This window comes from Elephas maximus, chromosome 24 (genome assembly GCF_024166365.1).
Source record: "Elephas maximus indicus isolate mEleMax1 chromosome 24, mEleMax1 primary haplotype, whole genome shotgun sequence".
NCBI lineage: Eukaryota > Metazoa > Chordata > Mammalia > Proboscidea > Elephantidae > Elephas > Elephas maximus.
The window spans coordinates 14,402,613-14,421,236 of NC_064842.1; the positions used below are offsets into that span (position 1 = coordinate 14,402,613).

At 46.8% G+C, this 18,624-nt stretch overlaps 1 protein-coding gene across 1 annotated transcript in view; it reads left to right on the forward strand.

Moving 5' to 3' along the window:
- The window catches only part of CNIH3 (cornichon family AMPA receptor auxiliary protein 3), a 149,088-nt gene extending 145,700 nt beyond the window's left edge, over window positions 1-3,388 (forward strand). The window contains exon 7 of the mRNA XM_049867923.1: window positions 2,725-3,388. Coding sequence (XP_049723880.1) covers window positions 2,725-2,752 — 28 coding nt within the window. The 3' untranslated portion in view covers window positions 2,753-3,388. The remainder of the gene's footprint in view (window positions 1-2,724) is intronic.
- Window positions 3,389-18,624: the final 15,236 nt, after the last annotated feature.

Sequence of the window (18,624 nt, forward strand, 5' to 3'; positions counted from 1 at the left end):
TAGTTCAGTTTGGCACTGCCATTATGTTAAATGCATTCATTATTTTGTTTCTGAAACAAAATTAGAAGCAGTGGCTCCCCTGCCTCACTGGGGCCCTGGGTGGCGGCCAGAAGACACTGCATTCTTTGTTGAACCTGACCACTTGGCACTCTCCAGGCCTCCTCGAAGGCCCCGTTTCTCTACCTCAGGCTCTCCCTGCCCCTCAGGGCACAGCACCGTCAGCCCTGGCCACTCTTGTTGGAAGAGAAGGGGACTGACACGTATTGGGGGCTGCACCTGAGCTGAGCACAGTGCTGGAGGGGTATGTGTTATGGCAGCTGAGCACCCTGGAGAGGGGTATCGGGGCCTTACAGCTTGAGGTTACTGACAGGGTCCTGAGGAACTGGGAGAGGTTAAGGTCCTAGTTAGTAATTTGCAGTCTATCCGTCTCCAGAGCCCGTGTCCTTCCCACTATGCTGTGCTAGCGGTGTTGGCACCCACCACCACCCCCTTCTCAGCTCGCCTTGTGGACCAGGGGATGTTTGCAGGTTATGTGGGTTAGGTGGTAGCTAAGAGTTAATTCAGTGTGAACACTGCCTGCCTGCTCAGTATAAAGATCTTTTCAAACCTGGAATGTACACAGGCTCACATCAGCTACCTAAAGTAGCACCACCCTCCCGCCCAGCTTCTGGATCATACCTGCCCCTCCTCATGTTTATTTCCTTCATAAGATTTTTTTTTATACTTACATAGGAGCCCTGGGGGCATAGTGGTTAAGTGCTATAGCTGCTAACCAAAAGGTCGGCAGTTCAAATCCACCAGGCACTCCTTGGAAACCTTATGAGGCAGTTCTCTGTCCTATAGGGTTGCTGTGAATCGGAATCGAATCAACAGCAATGGGTTTGGTTTTTTTGGTTTATACTTACCGTAGGAGCCCTGGTGGCATAGTGGTTAAGAGCTCAGCTGCTAACCAAAAGGTCGGCAGTTGGAATATACCAGCTACTCCTTGAAAACCCTATGGGGCAGTTCTACTCTGTCCTGTAGGGTCCCTATGAGTCAGAACTGACTCAATGGCAAAGGTTTGATTTTTTTTTTTTAAATACTTACCGGAAGGGGGCAGTGGTGGCTCAGTGGTAGAATTCTTGCCATCCATGTGGGAGACTGGGGTTTGATTCCTGGCCAATGCACCTTACGTGCAGCCACCACCCGTCTCTCGGTGGAGGCTCACGTGTTGCTATCATGCTGACCAGGTTTCAGCAGAGCTACCAGACCAAGATGGACTAAAAAGAAAGGTCTGGTGATCTACTTCTAAAAATCAGCCAGTGAAAACCCTGTGGATCATAGTGGATCCACAGCCGATCACGGGATAGCATAGGAGCAGGTGGCAGTTTGTTCCATTGTGTGTGCGGTCGCTGTGAGTCAAGGCCAACTTGACAGCAGTGGACAACAACATACTTACCTTGTTTATCTACTTCCTTGTCCCCAGAGACCTCATTTGTCTTATTCACCTCTGTATCTGCAGAGGCCTGGGCAGTGCCTGGCATGTAGCGGGTGCTCACCAAAGCCTTGTCATTTATTGTAAAGGCTTGACTGTTCACTCCCTCAAGGCAAGGAGTGTGGCTGCACACTCTCCGCTGTTTCTCAGCACCTAGAAAGGTGCCTGGCATGCAGTAGGTGCTCAATAAATACTTGAAAGAAGGAATAAATGAAAGTGAGTAAACAAAGGCATCGCATGAGGCTTGGAATTACAATGGGAAGAGCACTGCTTTTGGACTTAGGATGTGGCTCCCTGCCTTGACCTCATTAGCTGTGTGACCTTGAGCCACCCACTGGCCCTGGACTTCCTTGTGTAGAGGGAGACCCCTCGAGCCCCAGGCTCACTCAGCGATGCGATGTAAGTACAAGGTGTACCAGGCTCTCGAAGGTGGAACTCCAGTTGCTCAACAAATCTCGTGTTGCTTCTCAGTCGGATAGGGTTAGAAGTAAAGCACTTCAGTGTCTTTCCTTTGGTTTTGGTTTTTAGATTGTCCTTTTCTCTCTCTATAATGTCAAGAAGCAGCTATTTTTCCTTCTGCCAAATAGACAGAGTGGTATATTTTGGTGCTGATCAGTGCTTGGCCTTGCAGAATCACCCTGCAGGCCTTTCTAAGAGCCCAGGGGTGCATGTCTCCCCCTTGGTAGTGATGTGCCCTGCCCTGGAACACAGTCCCTTAATGTGCATTTCATGCCTGGGTCCCATTGAATGTAGGAGGGCCAGGGAGTTACTCAGTTATGAATTCATCTAGTTCCACCAGCGCTCATAATAGTGACAATCCTCATTTCTCCAGTGCTGCCGTACTATCCGGGCACGATCTGGGAGTCCCTGGACACAACCATCCTGTAAGCCTGAGGCAGCTGGTGGAATAGAGAATCCAATTCCCCACCCCCCAGTCCACAGAGACCTGCCCTGCAATTGAAGGAAAGAGGAACAACAACCGCAGTAACCATACTGATGAGAACAGTGATGGGCACTTAAGGCAATCACGCCTTTTATCCAGGGGACACAATATGCTCTCCTAACAAATGTTCAGTCAAATGTTGTGGGAAGTAGGGGAGTAGGGTATGGAATGGATGAGAGGCCCTAGCAATGGGAGTGAGAAAGAAGCCGAAGTGCCTGGCTTCTGGAAGGTTCCTTATTTGAGGGCCAGTCTGAATCCTCCAAGGACATCCATTAATGCCTTCTTTTTCTCTTCTTTTTGCATCCAGCATGATCTACACTTTAGTGAGCTCTTAACTCAAAGACCACAGGTGTCATCCTTGACTGGGACGGAAGAAGCCACGGCTGAGAAATGCAATTTCGCTGGTGGATGGAGGCAGGACCCAGAGTGGGGATGAGGGAGAAGGAGACCCAGTAGGCAGTTGGACTGAATCGGAAACTGAGATGGTGCGCGGCCAGTGGGCTGAACTAATTGTGCCTCTGTTGTTGCCCTGTGTCCCATAGTCTTTGGCGTTCCAAATCCTACACGCAGGTTGTATGCCCCTTCTGAGCCAGGGGCGGGGGAGAGGTGATGAAACTCTCCTGAGTGGGAATTGCTGCTTATTGAATCCACGTCATCAGACAGCTCCCTGCAATTCACCCTGTGTTCCGTGAGAGTGGAGGCCCAGAGGCCGGAAGATGCCTGTTCAGGAACAGAATGACCCAGAGTCAGGGGGCGAGTCTGCGGGCCCCCATCCGACGCCTAGCAATGTTGTAGACTACTCAAGACTTTTGTCCTGTTTCTTCCAAACCTTGACCAGGCCCATCAGTCCAAGTGGGAGGTGGCTGGGAGGGTGCAGAATTTGCCTTCAGCTGCTCCGGCCCTGAGCCTGCGGGTGTGTTTATTAGCCAGGCTCAGTGACATCATGAGCTGGATTGGGAGCAACATGTTCATAATAGGTCATGTCCAGAGTCACGGGGGGTTGGGGGGTGGGTCGGGGGGATCACAGAAAAAAAAGATTATTTTTAGACGTTTGCAACACACTCATGGCGTTAGTTCTTCTGCTACCACCCCAAACCATCGCAGTCATTTCTTGCAAATCAACTGGTCAACACCAGTCAAAAGCTCTCAAAACAGTTTCAAGGGCAGAAATTTCCCTGGGTGGCAGGCTGCTCTGTACTGTGGGTATCCGGCAGCCAGGAAGTGAGACAACGTAATTACAACCTCATTTCCGGGTGCCGTATCACTTGTGTGGTTTAATTCAATATGAGGATTAGCTTATTTAGAACTTTCCATCTGACATTCTCTTCTTTTTTGGGTGGGAGTTGTGCTAGAGGGTTGTAAATAATGAGAAGGCTGAGATTTTTATTATGTTTAAATCAGGCACAGTGATTTTGACCTTATTCCCCACACCTCCCTTCTTCTCTACTGTTTGACACACGCAGGCTATTTATACCTGCACCACGCTCCCATCGGGAACCTGTGAGTCAGGTTTATGAATGGTGTTTGTGTAACACGTCGCGTGCTATGTTTAAAACGCAGAGACGACTTGAGCGTCTCACCTAACTGCCGTCTCATTTAAACCCCGTTTTGGGCTGGATTGGTCTCCAGATGGTTGGTAAACTGGTAAGTAGAAAAAGCAGATTTTCAAAAAAGGCATTTTGCTGCTAAAAATCCTACAGAAAATAAAATGTAGATTTCTGTTCTGAGGCCGAAGGTGTAAAACCGGAGAATTAGAGACAGTATTTTTGGGAGAAGGCTTCCCCTCCTGCCAATACCCATTTTCCTGGTTGGGTCGCCATTGTTGGGATGGAGAGTTACCCTCAGGGCTGCTTGGCTGGTGTTTGGCTTCATTCCTGAGAGAACCAGTTACCTTCATCCAGGGCAAAGCCACAGGCAGTGCGTCTAACCCCACAGCCATCTTGAAAATGCAATAGGATGAGGAGGGTAAATGGTCCCTGTTACTTCCCACCACGGAACTGCTTTCAGACTTAGCCTCCTTCCAGAACGATTGAGATTGGCCTACAATAGCAGACACAAGTACACAGACTGTGGAATGGAAATGGAAATCCAGACTTCTAAAGGAGGAGGCACAGAGGTACCAGCTTCCTGAGCTACCCTAGTTACTGTGGTTGAGCATTAAATTGGATGTCATTTCTATTAGTGGCAAATAACAATTCATATTTACAGAACACTTTACATTTTACAGAGCCCCAGTGGTGCAGTGATTAAGAGCTATGGCTGCTAATCAAAAGGTCAGCAGTTAGAATCCACCAGCCACTCCTTGGAAACCCTATGGGGCAGTTCTGCTCTGTCCTATAGGGTCGCCATGAGTTGGAATCAACTCGACAGCAGTGGTTTTTTTTAATTTACATTTCAGAGGTTGGTTTTACATACACCTTCTCATTTGACTCTCCTCCAAACCCTGTGACGTTGGTACTATTATCTTTCCCATTTTGCAGATGATGAAGCTGAGCCTCAGAGACGGGAAGTGACTTGCCATAGTCACACAGCAGTCGCAGACCTGCCTTTGAGTCCAGGCTGTTCGATTGTAAAACCTGTTATGGATTTAATTGTGTCCCCCAAAAATACATGTTGTAAATCCTAACCCCTGTACCTATGGATGTAATCCCATTTGGGAATAGGGCTTTCTTTGTACATTAATGAGGCCATGTCAGTGTAGTGTATGTCTTATACCAGTCACTTTGGAGATATCAAAGGAGCAGATTAGACACAGAAGAAAGCAGCCACGGGGGCGACAGACACTATCTGAAGATGAAGGAGGCTGACCAGTCGACAAGCCCAGGAGCTCCAAGGATCTTTCCTCAGAGCCAGCAAAGAAGGAGCCGTCCCCTAGAGCCAGTGCCCTGAATTTGGGCTTCTCGCCTCTTGAACTGTGAGAAAATAAATTTCTGTTCATTAAAGCTACCCACTTGTGGTATTTCTGTTATAGCAGCACTAAGAAACTAAGACAAAACCCCATGTCCTTTTAACCATGCCTGAAAGCTGGAAAAGTAGTTTGGGTCCTCTTAAAGTTTGATTAGTAGCATTAACTTTTTGAGAAAAGGAGGTTTTAAAAATAGAACTTTAAAGGAAGTACTTGGGCAATCTGGTTTTCTCCTCCTTTGAGTGCTAGCCTCAGACTTGCGTTATTGTGGGGGGTTCTCCTCTAAGGTGGGCCTTTAAAAGCTTGAAAAACTGAAGTGCCTCATAGGTAGCTCTTAACTTTATGCAACAGAAAAGATCCAAATATTTTCCTCCCACAAGTTGTGAATGGGAAATAATCCCAGTGGTCTGCTGGGAGTGTCCATCAGTTTTCAATTCCTGGGAGAAGATAATCATGATGATAAAAATTAGAGTAATGGCCACAGTGTATGGAGCAAATGTTGTGTACCAGGCCCTGTATTAAGTACTTCATACCCGTGATCTCAACCAGCCCTCACAATGACCCTGTAGAGCAGGTTAGATATTCTTATCTGCACCTTAAAAAACAAAACAAAACAACAAACCAGTTGCCATCGAGTCACTTCCGACTCATGATGTCCCCATGTGTTTTAGAGTAGAAATGCCCTCCACAGGGTTTTCAAGGCTGTGATCATTCACAAGTAGATCACCAGGCCTTTCTTTCAACGTGCCCTGGGTGGGTTTGAACCACCAACCTTTCTGTTAGTAGCTGTCTTAGTCTGGGCTCTCTAGAGAAACAAAAGCAGTAAAGCATATAAATACATATAGAGAGATTTATATCAAGGCAACAGCTCACGCAATTGCCTTTGGATCAGGATAGAGGGCTTTTCCAATTCACGGAGCCATAGAAGCTGATAAATCCAAGATGAGCAGGTCAGAGAGCAGGGCTTGCACTCACAGGCTGTGAAGGTCGAGGAATTCCACAAGGTTTCTCCTGAGTCACGTAGCCGCAGGGGCTGGCAAACCCAAGATAAGCAGGTCGGGGAGCAGGACTCTTGCTTGCAGGCCGTGTCGTTCGGCGAATCCCAAGATTCACAGGTAAGCTGCTAGCTCAAGTCCCACGAACCAGAGATCAGACAAGAGACAGCTGCTGGATCCAGAACAAGCCAACAACTTTTGCAAGGTGAGCAGGAAGGAAGTAGGCAGCAGAAGGCGGAGACATGAAGGCTAAGGGGCAGTGAGCCTCCACAGGCCCCGCTGCCGCTGGTACCACTCAGCAGATTCCATCATGGGAGTGATCACATACCAGACTTCAACAGGGAAGTGATCACAACATTATACAACTGCCAAAACACTGAGAATCATGGCCCAGCCAAGTCGACACACAATCTTAATCACCACAGTAGCCAAGCACTTAACCACTTGCAATACCCAGGGACTCCATTCCTGTCTTTAAAAAAAAACCAAGCCCGTTGTTGATTTCAACTCATAGACCCTACAGGACAGAGTAGAACTGCCCCGTAGAGTTTCCAAGGGACGGCTGGTGGATTTGAACTGCTCACCTTTTGGTTACAAGCCAAGCTCTTAACTACTTCACCACCAGAGCATCCCTACCTTACCAGTGAGAAAATAAGGGGGCTTGGGAAGATGAGTCTTCCCTAGGTGATCTAACCCCAGAACAAGAGCACAATCTATGAATAAGTGACCAAATAATAGTAGTTGTTCGAAAGTGAGGTGTCAGGCATTATTCTCTATGTTTCCTGTACTTTTTTCTGGTCCTCATAATAGCATCTTGAGGTAGACATGATCTCGGTTTTATAGACGAGGGGACTCTGAGAAGATGAGTCACTTGCACAGACCCAGAGCTAGCAAGCGGTGTGCATAGCTGCAGCCAGAATTGCAACCCAGGCCTGCCTCTTTTCACATCATTTCGCCTGCTGGAATTTCTTTATCTCCCACTGTTTATCCCAGAGAAATGACCAAAAGGAGGAAGGAGGGAGGATAAATTTCAAAGCGAATATTACCCTTGAGCGATGGAGAGCTGGTTCCTCCCAGGGCGGGTCTGGCGCATCAAGGAGCGAGCTTCCAGGCCACAGACATCACCTGCAGGTGCTGAATTGCCTCCCGTTCCCTCTCGAGGCTGAGCCACAGGCCTGGTGTGTGACGTGGCTGTGCCTAAAGGGTCAGACTGTGAGCCGGGGGAGTGAATTAAGCTCACTTTTCACTTTGATACGCATGGAGAATAATAGCGATCATCCCACTGGCTTGTTATGAAGAGTTCATATTTATAAAGAACTTAGAACAGTGCCCGGCATGTGGCACACAGTCTGTAATGCTTGTCATGGGCTGAGTCTTCCAGTGCCGTCCTTTCTCTGCCATGTGCTCGTGCCAGGCCTTGGCAAGATCCCCCAAAGGGAAGGAAGCCGACTGGCCATGTGGGAAGGGAGTGAAGACCCCTGAGTCCAGCTGCCCTCTTGCTGCCTTTGCCCTCTCTCACCACGCTGAGTGGAGGTCACCGGCACCTGCACCTTTTTCCAATGCTGTGTGCTCTAGCCACTAATAATAACAGCTGGCATGGAGTACTTACCTATGCTGGGCGCTGTGCACCTGACATATGTTGTCTCATTTAATCCCACAGCAATCTCATGAAGTAGAACTATTCCCACCTCCATTTTGTAGTTGAAGACACTAAAGCTGACCGAGGGTAAGCAAATGATCCCTGTCACAGCTGCTGGTAAGTAGTAGGGGAGCGTAGAAGGAGCCCTGGTGGCACAACGGTGAAGTGCTCAGCTGCTAATCGAGAGGCTGGAGGTTTGAGCCCACCCAGCGACTCTACAGGAGAAAGAGCTGGGAATCTGCTCCTGTAAAGATTACAGCCTAGAAAGCCCTATGGGGAGCTCTATTGTGTCACGTGGGGTTGCTGTGAGTTGGAATCGACTCGATGGCACCTAACAACAGCAACAGTGGAGCATCTCCTCGAAAGCAGGTCTTTTTACCTCCAGGGCCTTAACCATGTTTGCATTCCCGAGAGGGTGACAAATAGAGAGCAGCCCAGCCCAGATGAGAAAGAATGGGAAAGGGATGAAGAAGCAACGGGAGAGGGGCTGTCTCAGGACTGTGGCTCTGTGGACCTCACGCATTTCCCAGCAGGCAACATAGGGTGAGTGAACTTGCAATCAGAAGGATTTGGGCCCTGTGAACTGATGTGCAGAGTTTCTTAACCTTTCTGAGACTCAGCTTCCTCACCTGTAAAATGGGGGCAATAATACCTCCCTTTGAGTATTGCCATAATTAACATAAAGTATGTACAAGCGTGGCTGAGAGACTGGCTTGTAGTGGGCACTCAGCAAATCTCGGACCTCAGCACTGCTCTCCCCTCCCCTCCCTTCCCAGAACTGAAGAGAGGATGATGTAAAATAAAACAGGTAAAACGTTTCTGAGAGTAGCACATGGTGACGTTCAATGAATCTTAGCGTCCTCCTTTTCCTTCCTGAAACCTGGGGGTGGACTGCCCGGGGCATGTGACATGGGTAATGGAGCTCAGCCCTCTTAAGAAAATCTCCCATTTGCCTCCTATTTTTAGGCTTGGTAGTTGTCCCAATGTTGAATAAAGTTGTCAGCTTTATGACAGTTTTGTTCTCCTACATAAGAGATGAACGCAGCCAGGGAAATGCTTTGACAACAATTCATTGCGCTCATGCTGTGTCATTACACAGATTCATTTCCTTACCCTTTGTTGTCTTGGTCTTGGGCTGCTGTACTACACGCTGGGCTCCGGTAGATGACTCTTTTGGCAGCGCCTTTGCCAGAGCTCAGAGCTGCCTACCCAAGCTGAGAAGCCAAACATCTCTCGTCGCCTCTGGTCCATGAGGCTCTGGCAGAAGGCTGAAACCACCGCGATGTTTGCGGAGGCACCGTGGAACGTGCCCTTAGACTTTGCCTCATCCCAGGCGAGGATAAAGTGAGCAGAGGAGCGATCGTGCAGACACAGCCAGGCATTTGGAGGAGAGGTGGGGCGTGCTTTAGCGTCTTCCTGCCTTACCGGCAGGGAGCAGTCACTCTTGCTGCTGGAAGCCCTGCTTGGGATGAACTACTTTGCACATCTTTGTTTGCAGAGGGAGGATCCCTGGGTAGTGCAAGCCGTTAACGTGCTTCGCTGCTAACTGAAAATTAAAAGTTTGCGTGCACACAGAGCCACCTTGGATAAAAAGCCCTGGCAATCTTCTTACAAAAAAATCGACCATTGAAAATCCTATGGAGCACAGTTCTCCTCTGATACACACGGAGTCGCCATGAGTCAGAGTAGACTCGATCGACCGCAACGGTTTTATATGCAGAGGGAGAAGACATTAGTGGAAACACTTTGAATTGGGTTTCAATTCCTGCCTGTGATCCAGAAATAGAAACAGGGGCCAAACAGCCTCAAAATAGTATTTTCCAGGCTTTGACCCTACACACTCTGCAGTTGTTTCTGCCCACGTTAAATTCTGCCCAGATAGCTCTGTGTGTCCCGGGAGTGTCTTCCTATGAACTTGACTTCTTGGCCACTGTGTGATGCCCACGTTTTCTTCCTTCCCAGTGGTGTGCTACAGCCTGCTCATACAAGTTTGTGAGAGTGAATTGCTAAGTTTTTTAGGGATTTTGCAAAAACAGTTGTTAAACACAGTATCTTAGGTTGGGTTCTCTAGAGAAGCAAAACCAGTGAAATATACATACATACATATATACACACAGACACACAGACACACATATCTATATATCTACATCAATCTCTCTCTATATATGGAGAGGGAGAGAGAGATTTCTCTCAAAGAAATGGCTCACATGGTTGTAGAGGCTGGCAAGTCCCAAGTCTGTGGATCAGACGTCAGGCTGGAAGCTTCTCCTGACTCATGTAGCTGCAGGGGCTGAGGAACCCAAGATGGGCAGGCAATATGGCAGGCTGCTGGCTCATATTCCAAGAACCAGAGGTCAGATGTTGATGAGTTGGATGCAGGATCCAGAGCAAGCAAAAGTAAACAAGCTTTGCCAGAATGCCCACATATATTGAATGTAGGCCACACCCCCGAGCAGCCTCACCTTTCAGCTGATTGGCTGGTCACATTAGATCACATCATGGAGGTGATTACGTTGTATCACAAAATGGAGGATAACTGCATCATTACACAACTGCCAAATTACATCATTACATAACTATCAACTACATCATTGCTTAACTGCCAAACCACTGAAAATCATGGCCCAGACAAATTGACACATGGCCTTAACCATCACACATACCTATTATTAAAAATTAAGTTATATAAAAATTATCTAATATTTATATTAAATATAAAATTGTTGTTTGGAAACCCCAGTGGTGTAGTGGTTAAGTGCTACAGCTGCTAACCAAAGGGTCAGCAGTTCATATCCACCAGGTGCTCCTTGGAAACTCTATGGGGCAGTTCTACTCTGTCCTATAGGGTTGCTACGAGTTGGAATCGACTCGACGGCACTGGGTTTTTGGGTATAAAATTGTTTAATAATTATTAAATTATATTTAAAGCAAGGGTAATATATAGTCAAAACATCACCTCCTAACTGTTTCGCTGCATTACCTACGCTCTTCAGGTTATGTCTGTTATGTCTGTGGTGAAAACACTATCTGATGGTGCGTTACTGTACATCACTTCCCTTCTTTGAGTTCAGTGATGTCCCATTAGTAGCTTGAAATCAGCCATGCTGGGAGTATTTACACCACAGAAATTCACAAATGCTACAAATCAGTACAAACCAGGCCCCTTCTCCCCTCCACCCCCTAGAGGGCTGGTTGTTAAACATTTACTAGCACACACCATCCCAGCTCTGGTGCACTGCCTGGCCATACCGTGAGAGCCAGGGGCCAGAGTGCAGTAGGGCGGCCAGTGCCCCAAGGCCGGCACCACCACCTCCACTGTGGTAGCATCAGCTGCATTGTGGCTGCTGGGTCCGAGGGTATGGGCATCAGAACCCAAAGTTCAGGCCCTGAAGGTGCTGCTGCCTTTGTGGCCAGACCAGCCACTGACCCCACAGCAGTGACACCAGTGGTGCTGCTGTTTAAGCTCCTGGAGATGATAGAAAGGTAACCTTTTATGTTTTTATGCCCTGTAGGACCTGGTGGCTTGGAGATAATATAAAGGAAATATACTCTGGTGGGCAGGAACATACTTTTGTACTTTGACCCTAGTCCCATTACCCCCTCTTGGTGGCCTTCATTCTTCCTTTTGGATGAGCCTCTTCCCAGAAGATTGCCAAGGTCGTTGTACAATTGGATGCAAGCCTTTTGTCTGGATTTGGGATGAATACAGTTTGCACCTCTGCTATGTACTCACCAAGTGAGATAGTCTCAGTGATGAGTAGAATAAGGTTTGTAAAGCACCTAGTGTTGTGCTTTGCACGTAACCCAGGTTAATAACTGTTCCCCCTTTCCCTTTCCCTGCTTGGCTTTCCAGACTGTTCACACTGTGGGTGTCTCCCTTCCTAGCCAGCACGTTGCTGCTATTCCTCTCTATGCATTGTCTCCTGCAGGCCAGTCAGTCTCCTTGCTGGAACTCCCAGGTACTACAGGGGGAGGACACATACCTTTGGCTTAGAGTTTGACTACCTGACAGCCAGCCGAGAGAGACTTAAATGCCACCATGGTGCTTCTGTGCAAACATCATACAGGGGTCTGAGCAGTAAACCCTGTCCTTTTCAGAAATGCTTGGCATATTGGGAACACAACCGCACCTTTCTGGCAGGGACGTATTTCTATTTTAGAGTAGGGGAAGTCAGGAAAATGAGAGCCAAGTTAAATACCAGTCCCTGCATTAAATTATAATGAAACCCATCAATCTCACACCCATATCCATATGTTTTGATGGCAGCAATGAAGACAGCAGGTCAGGACTAGAGGCTTTGGGGAATTTTGCCTGTTAGTGGCATCACCGCAGGAAAAGGCCTCGTTATACTGTTTTATTTTCCCATAGCTGAGTTGAGAAGTTTGATGCTGAGTAGCCTTCTAGACTCTACAAGGTACAGGGAGCCCTTCCGGAGAGGTGGAGACCACCCCATGGGTGAGACGATGGCCAGCAGATAGATGATCAACTGGAGCTTTAAGGGACAACTTAGAACCCTGAGCCCTGGGCCACTGACCTTTAAAATCAGCAGCTCTCTGTTCTTAAGTAATATTTCATGATTGGATTAAAATCTGGCACTGACCTAATGGTATTACTGGTGTAGTGGGAAAATTAATTAGCAGTGAGAAAGTGGCAGCAGCAAGCAGCTCTAGTTATAACTACTTCCAGGTAAAAAATAAGAAATGAGGGCAGATCACAACCGTCATTCAAGGCACCTGCCTACGTCTGGGTTACTGGGAAACCCCAGTCATAGGTTTTCAGCCTCACAGTGTGGGGAAGCCTGACCTATGCCAGACCCACACATTCAGCAACCAAAACCCCCCAAAACCAAACCCATTGCCGTCGAGTTGATTCCGACTCATTCAGCAGCAGTTGGTTGGTAATACACCCAGGGAGCTGCACAGAGGTAATCAGAATGCTGGTTCATGGATCAGGGTCAACCTGGAGGGTAGAAGGTGGTCCTGAAGGTAGCACCATAGGGCTTTGCACTAAACCTTGCTCTAGTCAACCATTCTTACCAGTGACTTTCATATGAACACAACTGATCAATTCTGCGATAGCGATAAGGACAGAAAGAGGAGATTTAAAAAATATCACAAGCTCAGGCTCACTAGAGGCATAAATGGAAAGTCTTGAGATGAGGTTCAAAAAAGTCAGCTGCAAAATACAGGAGAGATGAGGGGGTGGAGGTGAGGTGGTGGGGAGTAGTGGTGGGCAACAGTTCTTAACTGACTCTAAGCTGCTTTGGCCATATTTTCCAAAGCTCTGTTTTCGAACTACCAATCCTTCTTCATTTCCATCTCTCACATTCCAATCACCAATAATTATCAGTGCATACTGGTCGCATGTTCGATCAATTTCCGACTGCAGAAGTTGGTGAAAATCTTCAACTTCTTCATCGTTGGCCTTAGTGGTTAGAAAATATGGCCTTGGTGATAGAAACGATGCCGGAGATCTCATGATAAAATTTTACAAGACCAACTACTCATTAACAACCTGTGATATGCAGATGACACAACTTCGAGAGCAGAATAATCGGGCAATGAGAATGGTTTTAACTACACTCAACTCTACAAGGTTTTCCTTTGTTCTTCTCCAGCTCTTTTGGGGTCATCGGCCTGGTCCCAGGGATTGAGCTATTCTACGCAGGGAAGCAGGGAGAGGGCAGGATGGATAACGGCACCTGGCCTGGGCTTTTTCATGATACCACATGCCTCCTACACGTCACCTGCCTACTCTCCAGAGAGGCCAGAGACCTGGGCGGTGGGGTGAGGATGGGAAATAGGGGGGTGATCTGAGGGATTTAGAGTTGACTACAGGGTCCATGTCTGTTTATGAGCCAAGAGGAAACCTGGGCTTCATAATCTGATGCCATCCTTGTTTAGTTTCCAGCTGGGGCTGTGCTGCTAATCAGGTGGTCAGTGAACTCCTGCATCATTGAATGAACTCTGGGCTCGTAGTGGAGAAGGGCCTAGTTTGAATCCTGACTCCACATCTTGTTGGCTGTATGATGTTCATCAAATTTCTTAACTTTTCTGAGTCTCAGTTTCCTCAACTGTGAGACAGGGGCACGAATGCATAGTTTCTCAGAGACAGTGTGAACGAACAGTCAATAACATTATTTCCATGAAGTCCGTTTGTTGCTGTTGGGTGCTATCTGATCGATTGTCGACTGACAACGACCCCATGTGACAGAGTAGACCCGCCCCGTAGGGTTTTCTTGGCTGTAATCTTTATGGAAGCAGATCCCCAGGTCCTTCTCCTGCAGAGCCGCCAGGTGGGCTTGAACAGCCAACCTTTCAGTTAGCGGCCAAGTGCTTAACTGTTGCACCACCGGGCTCTTTGAAATCCATTTACAATATGGAAAAATCCCATCCAGATATGAGAGATTATTACTACTGTAGTCACAGGGGGGGATGGTTTTTCTTCAGCTCCAAGAATATGTTTAAAACACAGCTGGATTTTGAGTTTATTGGATGGAGGAGCTAAAAGAATTCACCTTTGGCTCTAGAGGGACATAAATTGCTAACCCAACTCTGCTTTTCCTCACGAGAGGCTGTCATATCCTGAGCTTGGTGGGGTGCTCCAGGCCCCTGTAAAGGCTGTCGGCTGGTAGGTGTACAGAATGTTTTTGGCTCTGCAGTTTTGACCACCCCCGCCCCAGTTGTTTTTTACTCTGTGTCTAAAAATTATATCAGAGCTTTATCAATTTTGACAACTTTTCCCTGAGAAAGAGACTTCTGGAGTGAATTCCATTAAGCCAACTTAATTTTGGGGGCAAATTTTAATATAGCAGCATCAAACCATTTCCATATTTATCTATTTTCATTTTTCTGAAATTATTTTCACTGAGATAATTTGTCATCTGTGCAAATTTTGGAAGCCCTGGTGGCGTACTGGTTACGTGCTACAGCTGCCAACCAAGGGGTCAGTAGTTCGAATCCCCCAGGCGCTCCTTGGAAACTCTATGGGGCAGTTGTACCCTGTCCTATAGTGTCGCTATGGGTCGGAATCGACTCGATGGCACTGGGTTTTTTTTTTTTTGGGTGCAAATTTTATGACAATGATTAAATTTATTGGTCAGCTTTCATTATTATTATTAAAGCGTCAGCCATTGTGAGTTTTCTATAGAACTACTAATTTTACCAAGTCTAAACTTTCCAGGTAAAATTTTGTAATAACAAATACTTATGTCAATGTTTAGTCATTCACAAACTTTGTCATGAGCTGTTTCAGCCAGTGGAACCTTTACGTGGTGATGCGCATGTTACTAATTCTATTTTTTCCCTTTCAAATTCCACCATTTCCATTTTTAGGCGTCAAAATGGGTTCTTCAGTAAACTCACCTGTCACACATTTTATCACGGGCTGCTTTAGACACTGTCAGGTTTATTTTATTTTGATTATTTCTCTCAGAAATTTTAATTATCATTAGATTCAATGTTAATTCAACTGTTTCTTTCTACCTCTTAGCTAATGTGTGAGGATATTCTCAGTAACTCTCTCTGGATATTTCTGGATTGCTCCCTTGGCCAGAGTTGGCTGTGTCTTTGGCTAATCTAGCTGTGCTGTGCACTTTCTAGTGGAGCAAAGAGAAGAAGGCAGGGTCAATGTGAGGAAGGGTGAGAATGTCCTAATTTGATAAAAGATTGAAAGCAGATGAGAAACGTGGTGAGATTTAGGCTTTAGAAAGTGAACTCTGGCTTTACAGTGGAGTCTGGATTGGAGAAGACAAAAGTGGGTGGGAGGTGGTCAGAAACTACTGCAGAGACCCAAGTGAGGGACAAATTGCGTATATATATATATATATATATATATATATATATATATATAGTCCTTATTGTGTGTGTTGGGTAAGATTGTGTGTCAACTTGGCTGGGCCATGATTCTTAGTTTTGGCAGCGGTATAATGTTGTGATCACTTCCCTATTGAGATTTGATACATGACCACCTCCATGATGGGATCTGCTGTGGGTAGCCAATCAGTTGAAGGGGAGTTTCCTTGGGCATGTGGCTTTCATCAAATGTGGGTGAATGTTCAGGCACGGTTTGGGGGCTTTTGCTAGTTCTGGATCCTGCAGCTGGCTCCTGTTTTTCTGACCTCTGCTTCTTGGGACTTGAACTAGCAGCTTGCCTGCAGTCTTGCCTGCTGATCTTGGGATTCATCAATCTTCACAGCCTGTGAGCAACAGCCCTGTTCTCCAGCCTGCTGATCTTGGGTTTGTCAGCCCCTGTGGCTATGTGAATCAGGAGAAGACTCTTACCTGATCCATGGACTTGGGATGTTACAGCCTCTACAACCTCGTGAGCCATTTCCTTAATATAAATCTCTCTCTCTCTATATATATTTATATGCTTTACTGATTTTGCTTCTCTAGAGAACCCAGCCTAAGACGTTGTGTCCTAAGCATTGTTCTAAGCATTTTATAAATAGTGCTTCATTTTATCCTTACAGCCATCATATGGTACTATTTTTATCCTCATACTTCGGTTAAGGAAACTGAAGTACATAGAGATTCAAGTTGCCCAAGGTCATTAAACTGGGAAGGGGTGAATCTAGGATTCAAAACTGGGTAGAGGGGCTTCATGGACAGGGCCCTTGACTCCTTTGATGGTGTTTTGATCCAAGGATGAAGCATTGGGGGTGGAAAGAAGGAGAGATTTTGACAAATGCTATGGAAATGATGGCAGTTGATGACAAGGGTAAGGAATTGAGAATGGTGTTCAGGTTTCTGGCTATTGTGTCTGGGTGGATGATGGGACTATTCCTTGAGAAAGGGATTACAAGGGAAGTTGTTTAGGGGGAGGATAATGTGTTAAGCTTTCATGTTGTATTAGTTGAGGTAATTCTAGCTGTGGTATAGTAAGAAGTCTGACTCCATTTTTGATGTTTGAACTGCTGACAGCTTTCAAGCTCCAGCATTTTCCTTCCCCATCCTGCCCCACAGCTGGGAAAGCCAATAAAAAACCTGCACACTCCCTCCCGACCCTGGGGGAAGTTCAAACTATGCCAACACAGGTCCACTTGCAGGAATCTTCACCTTGGTGCCACCCTTTAACCACAGAACTAGGCAGAGCCAGTCAGCCCTCCCTCTTCTTTCAAGCCTGCCCTGCTCTCCCTATAAAGTCTCATTATGTGAGTAATAAATCTCTTTATACCCTCTTAGCGCATGTGTGCTGTCATCAGTTTGACATCTAAACCAAATATGGGCTCCTTTTGGGAGACCACACCATATAGTAACAGATAAATCCTGAACACAGTAGAATTTTATTTATAGTTCACATCGTAGTCCAATGTAGGAGTTCCTGGTTAAGCAGCCTGGCATGAGCTCATTCAGAGACCCAGATTCCTTCCACCTTGTAGCTCTACCTCCTCGAATTCTTCTGAGTTCCTCCATTCAGTCAACAGAGGGAAAAAGAGCAAGGAGGATTAAGTGAAAGGGGCAGACTTGGGGATGGTACACAGCACTTCTTGTAAAAATGACACAGTGAAATCAGAGATCCTTCAACTTCATCGTCATTAGCATCATCCCAAGGCTGATTGCTATGAGGTCAGACATACCTCCTCCCTTCATTTTTTTTTTTTTTTTTTTTACCAATTCTGACACCAGCTGTCCATCTCACAGCACTCTTCTCTGCTGGATTTAATAATTTATTGCAATGGCCATGCAGAACTCACAGACTGTACTCAGAGTTACGGAGTTTATTAGGGAAATAACAGGTTACAATTCAGGATCAGGAACAAATCAGGATACAGTTCTTCTTTCAGGACAGCTTCTCAGCTATGCCTGCAGGAGGCCTGTCTCTCTGGGCCCCTTGGACCTTCAGCCCCGCAGCCTCTGGGCCTCTGCAATGCTCAGGCAAGTGTTACCAAGCTCTTTAGCTCTGCTGATAAGTGTCTGGAGGCACCCCACTCTGCCAGTAAGCCTCAGGCTTGAAGGCATTCAGCTGTCTTGCTCTGTGGGTCAGTGAACTTAGCTTTGCTAAGTGCCTGAAGGCACTCCACTCTGCTAGCAAGCCTCCTGGCTGGAGGCACTCAGCCGTCTCTCTCCACAGGTTGGCATGCCCACTATAGCCACCTCACTCCATGGGCCAGGAAGCCCACTGCGCCATCTCTCTGGCCAGTCTTCTGGTTCTGATGCCACCGTTTCTCTGCTACTGCTTCTCGCTATCTTGCACTGTCTCCAGTGTTACAGCTTTCTCTCTCTGTCTCCCGGATCTAGGAGGTTCTCAATGCAGGGACTCTGGGTGCAAATGACACACTCTACTCCCAGCTCTTTCTTGATGGTTGTGAAGTCCCCTCTGTGCTCTGGAATTTGCTCTTTTTAAGCCCAGCAGAAATGGAAAACCAGGAGATGAAAAACCAAAAGGGAAGAACACTCTCGGCGTTTCTCAATCTGAAAGAACTGAAGAAAAAATTCAAGCCTCGAGTTGCACTAGTGAAGGATTCCATGGGGAAAATATTAAATTATGCAGGAAGCATCAAAAGAAGATGGAGGAATACACAGAGTCATTATACCAAAAAGAATTAGTCGATGTTCAACCATTTCAAGAGGTGGCATATGATCAGGAACCGATGGTACTGAAGGAAGAAGTCCAAGCTGCTCTGAAGGCATTGGCGAAAAACAAGGCTCCAGGAATTGATGGAA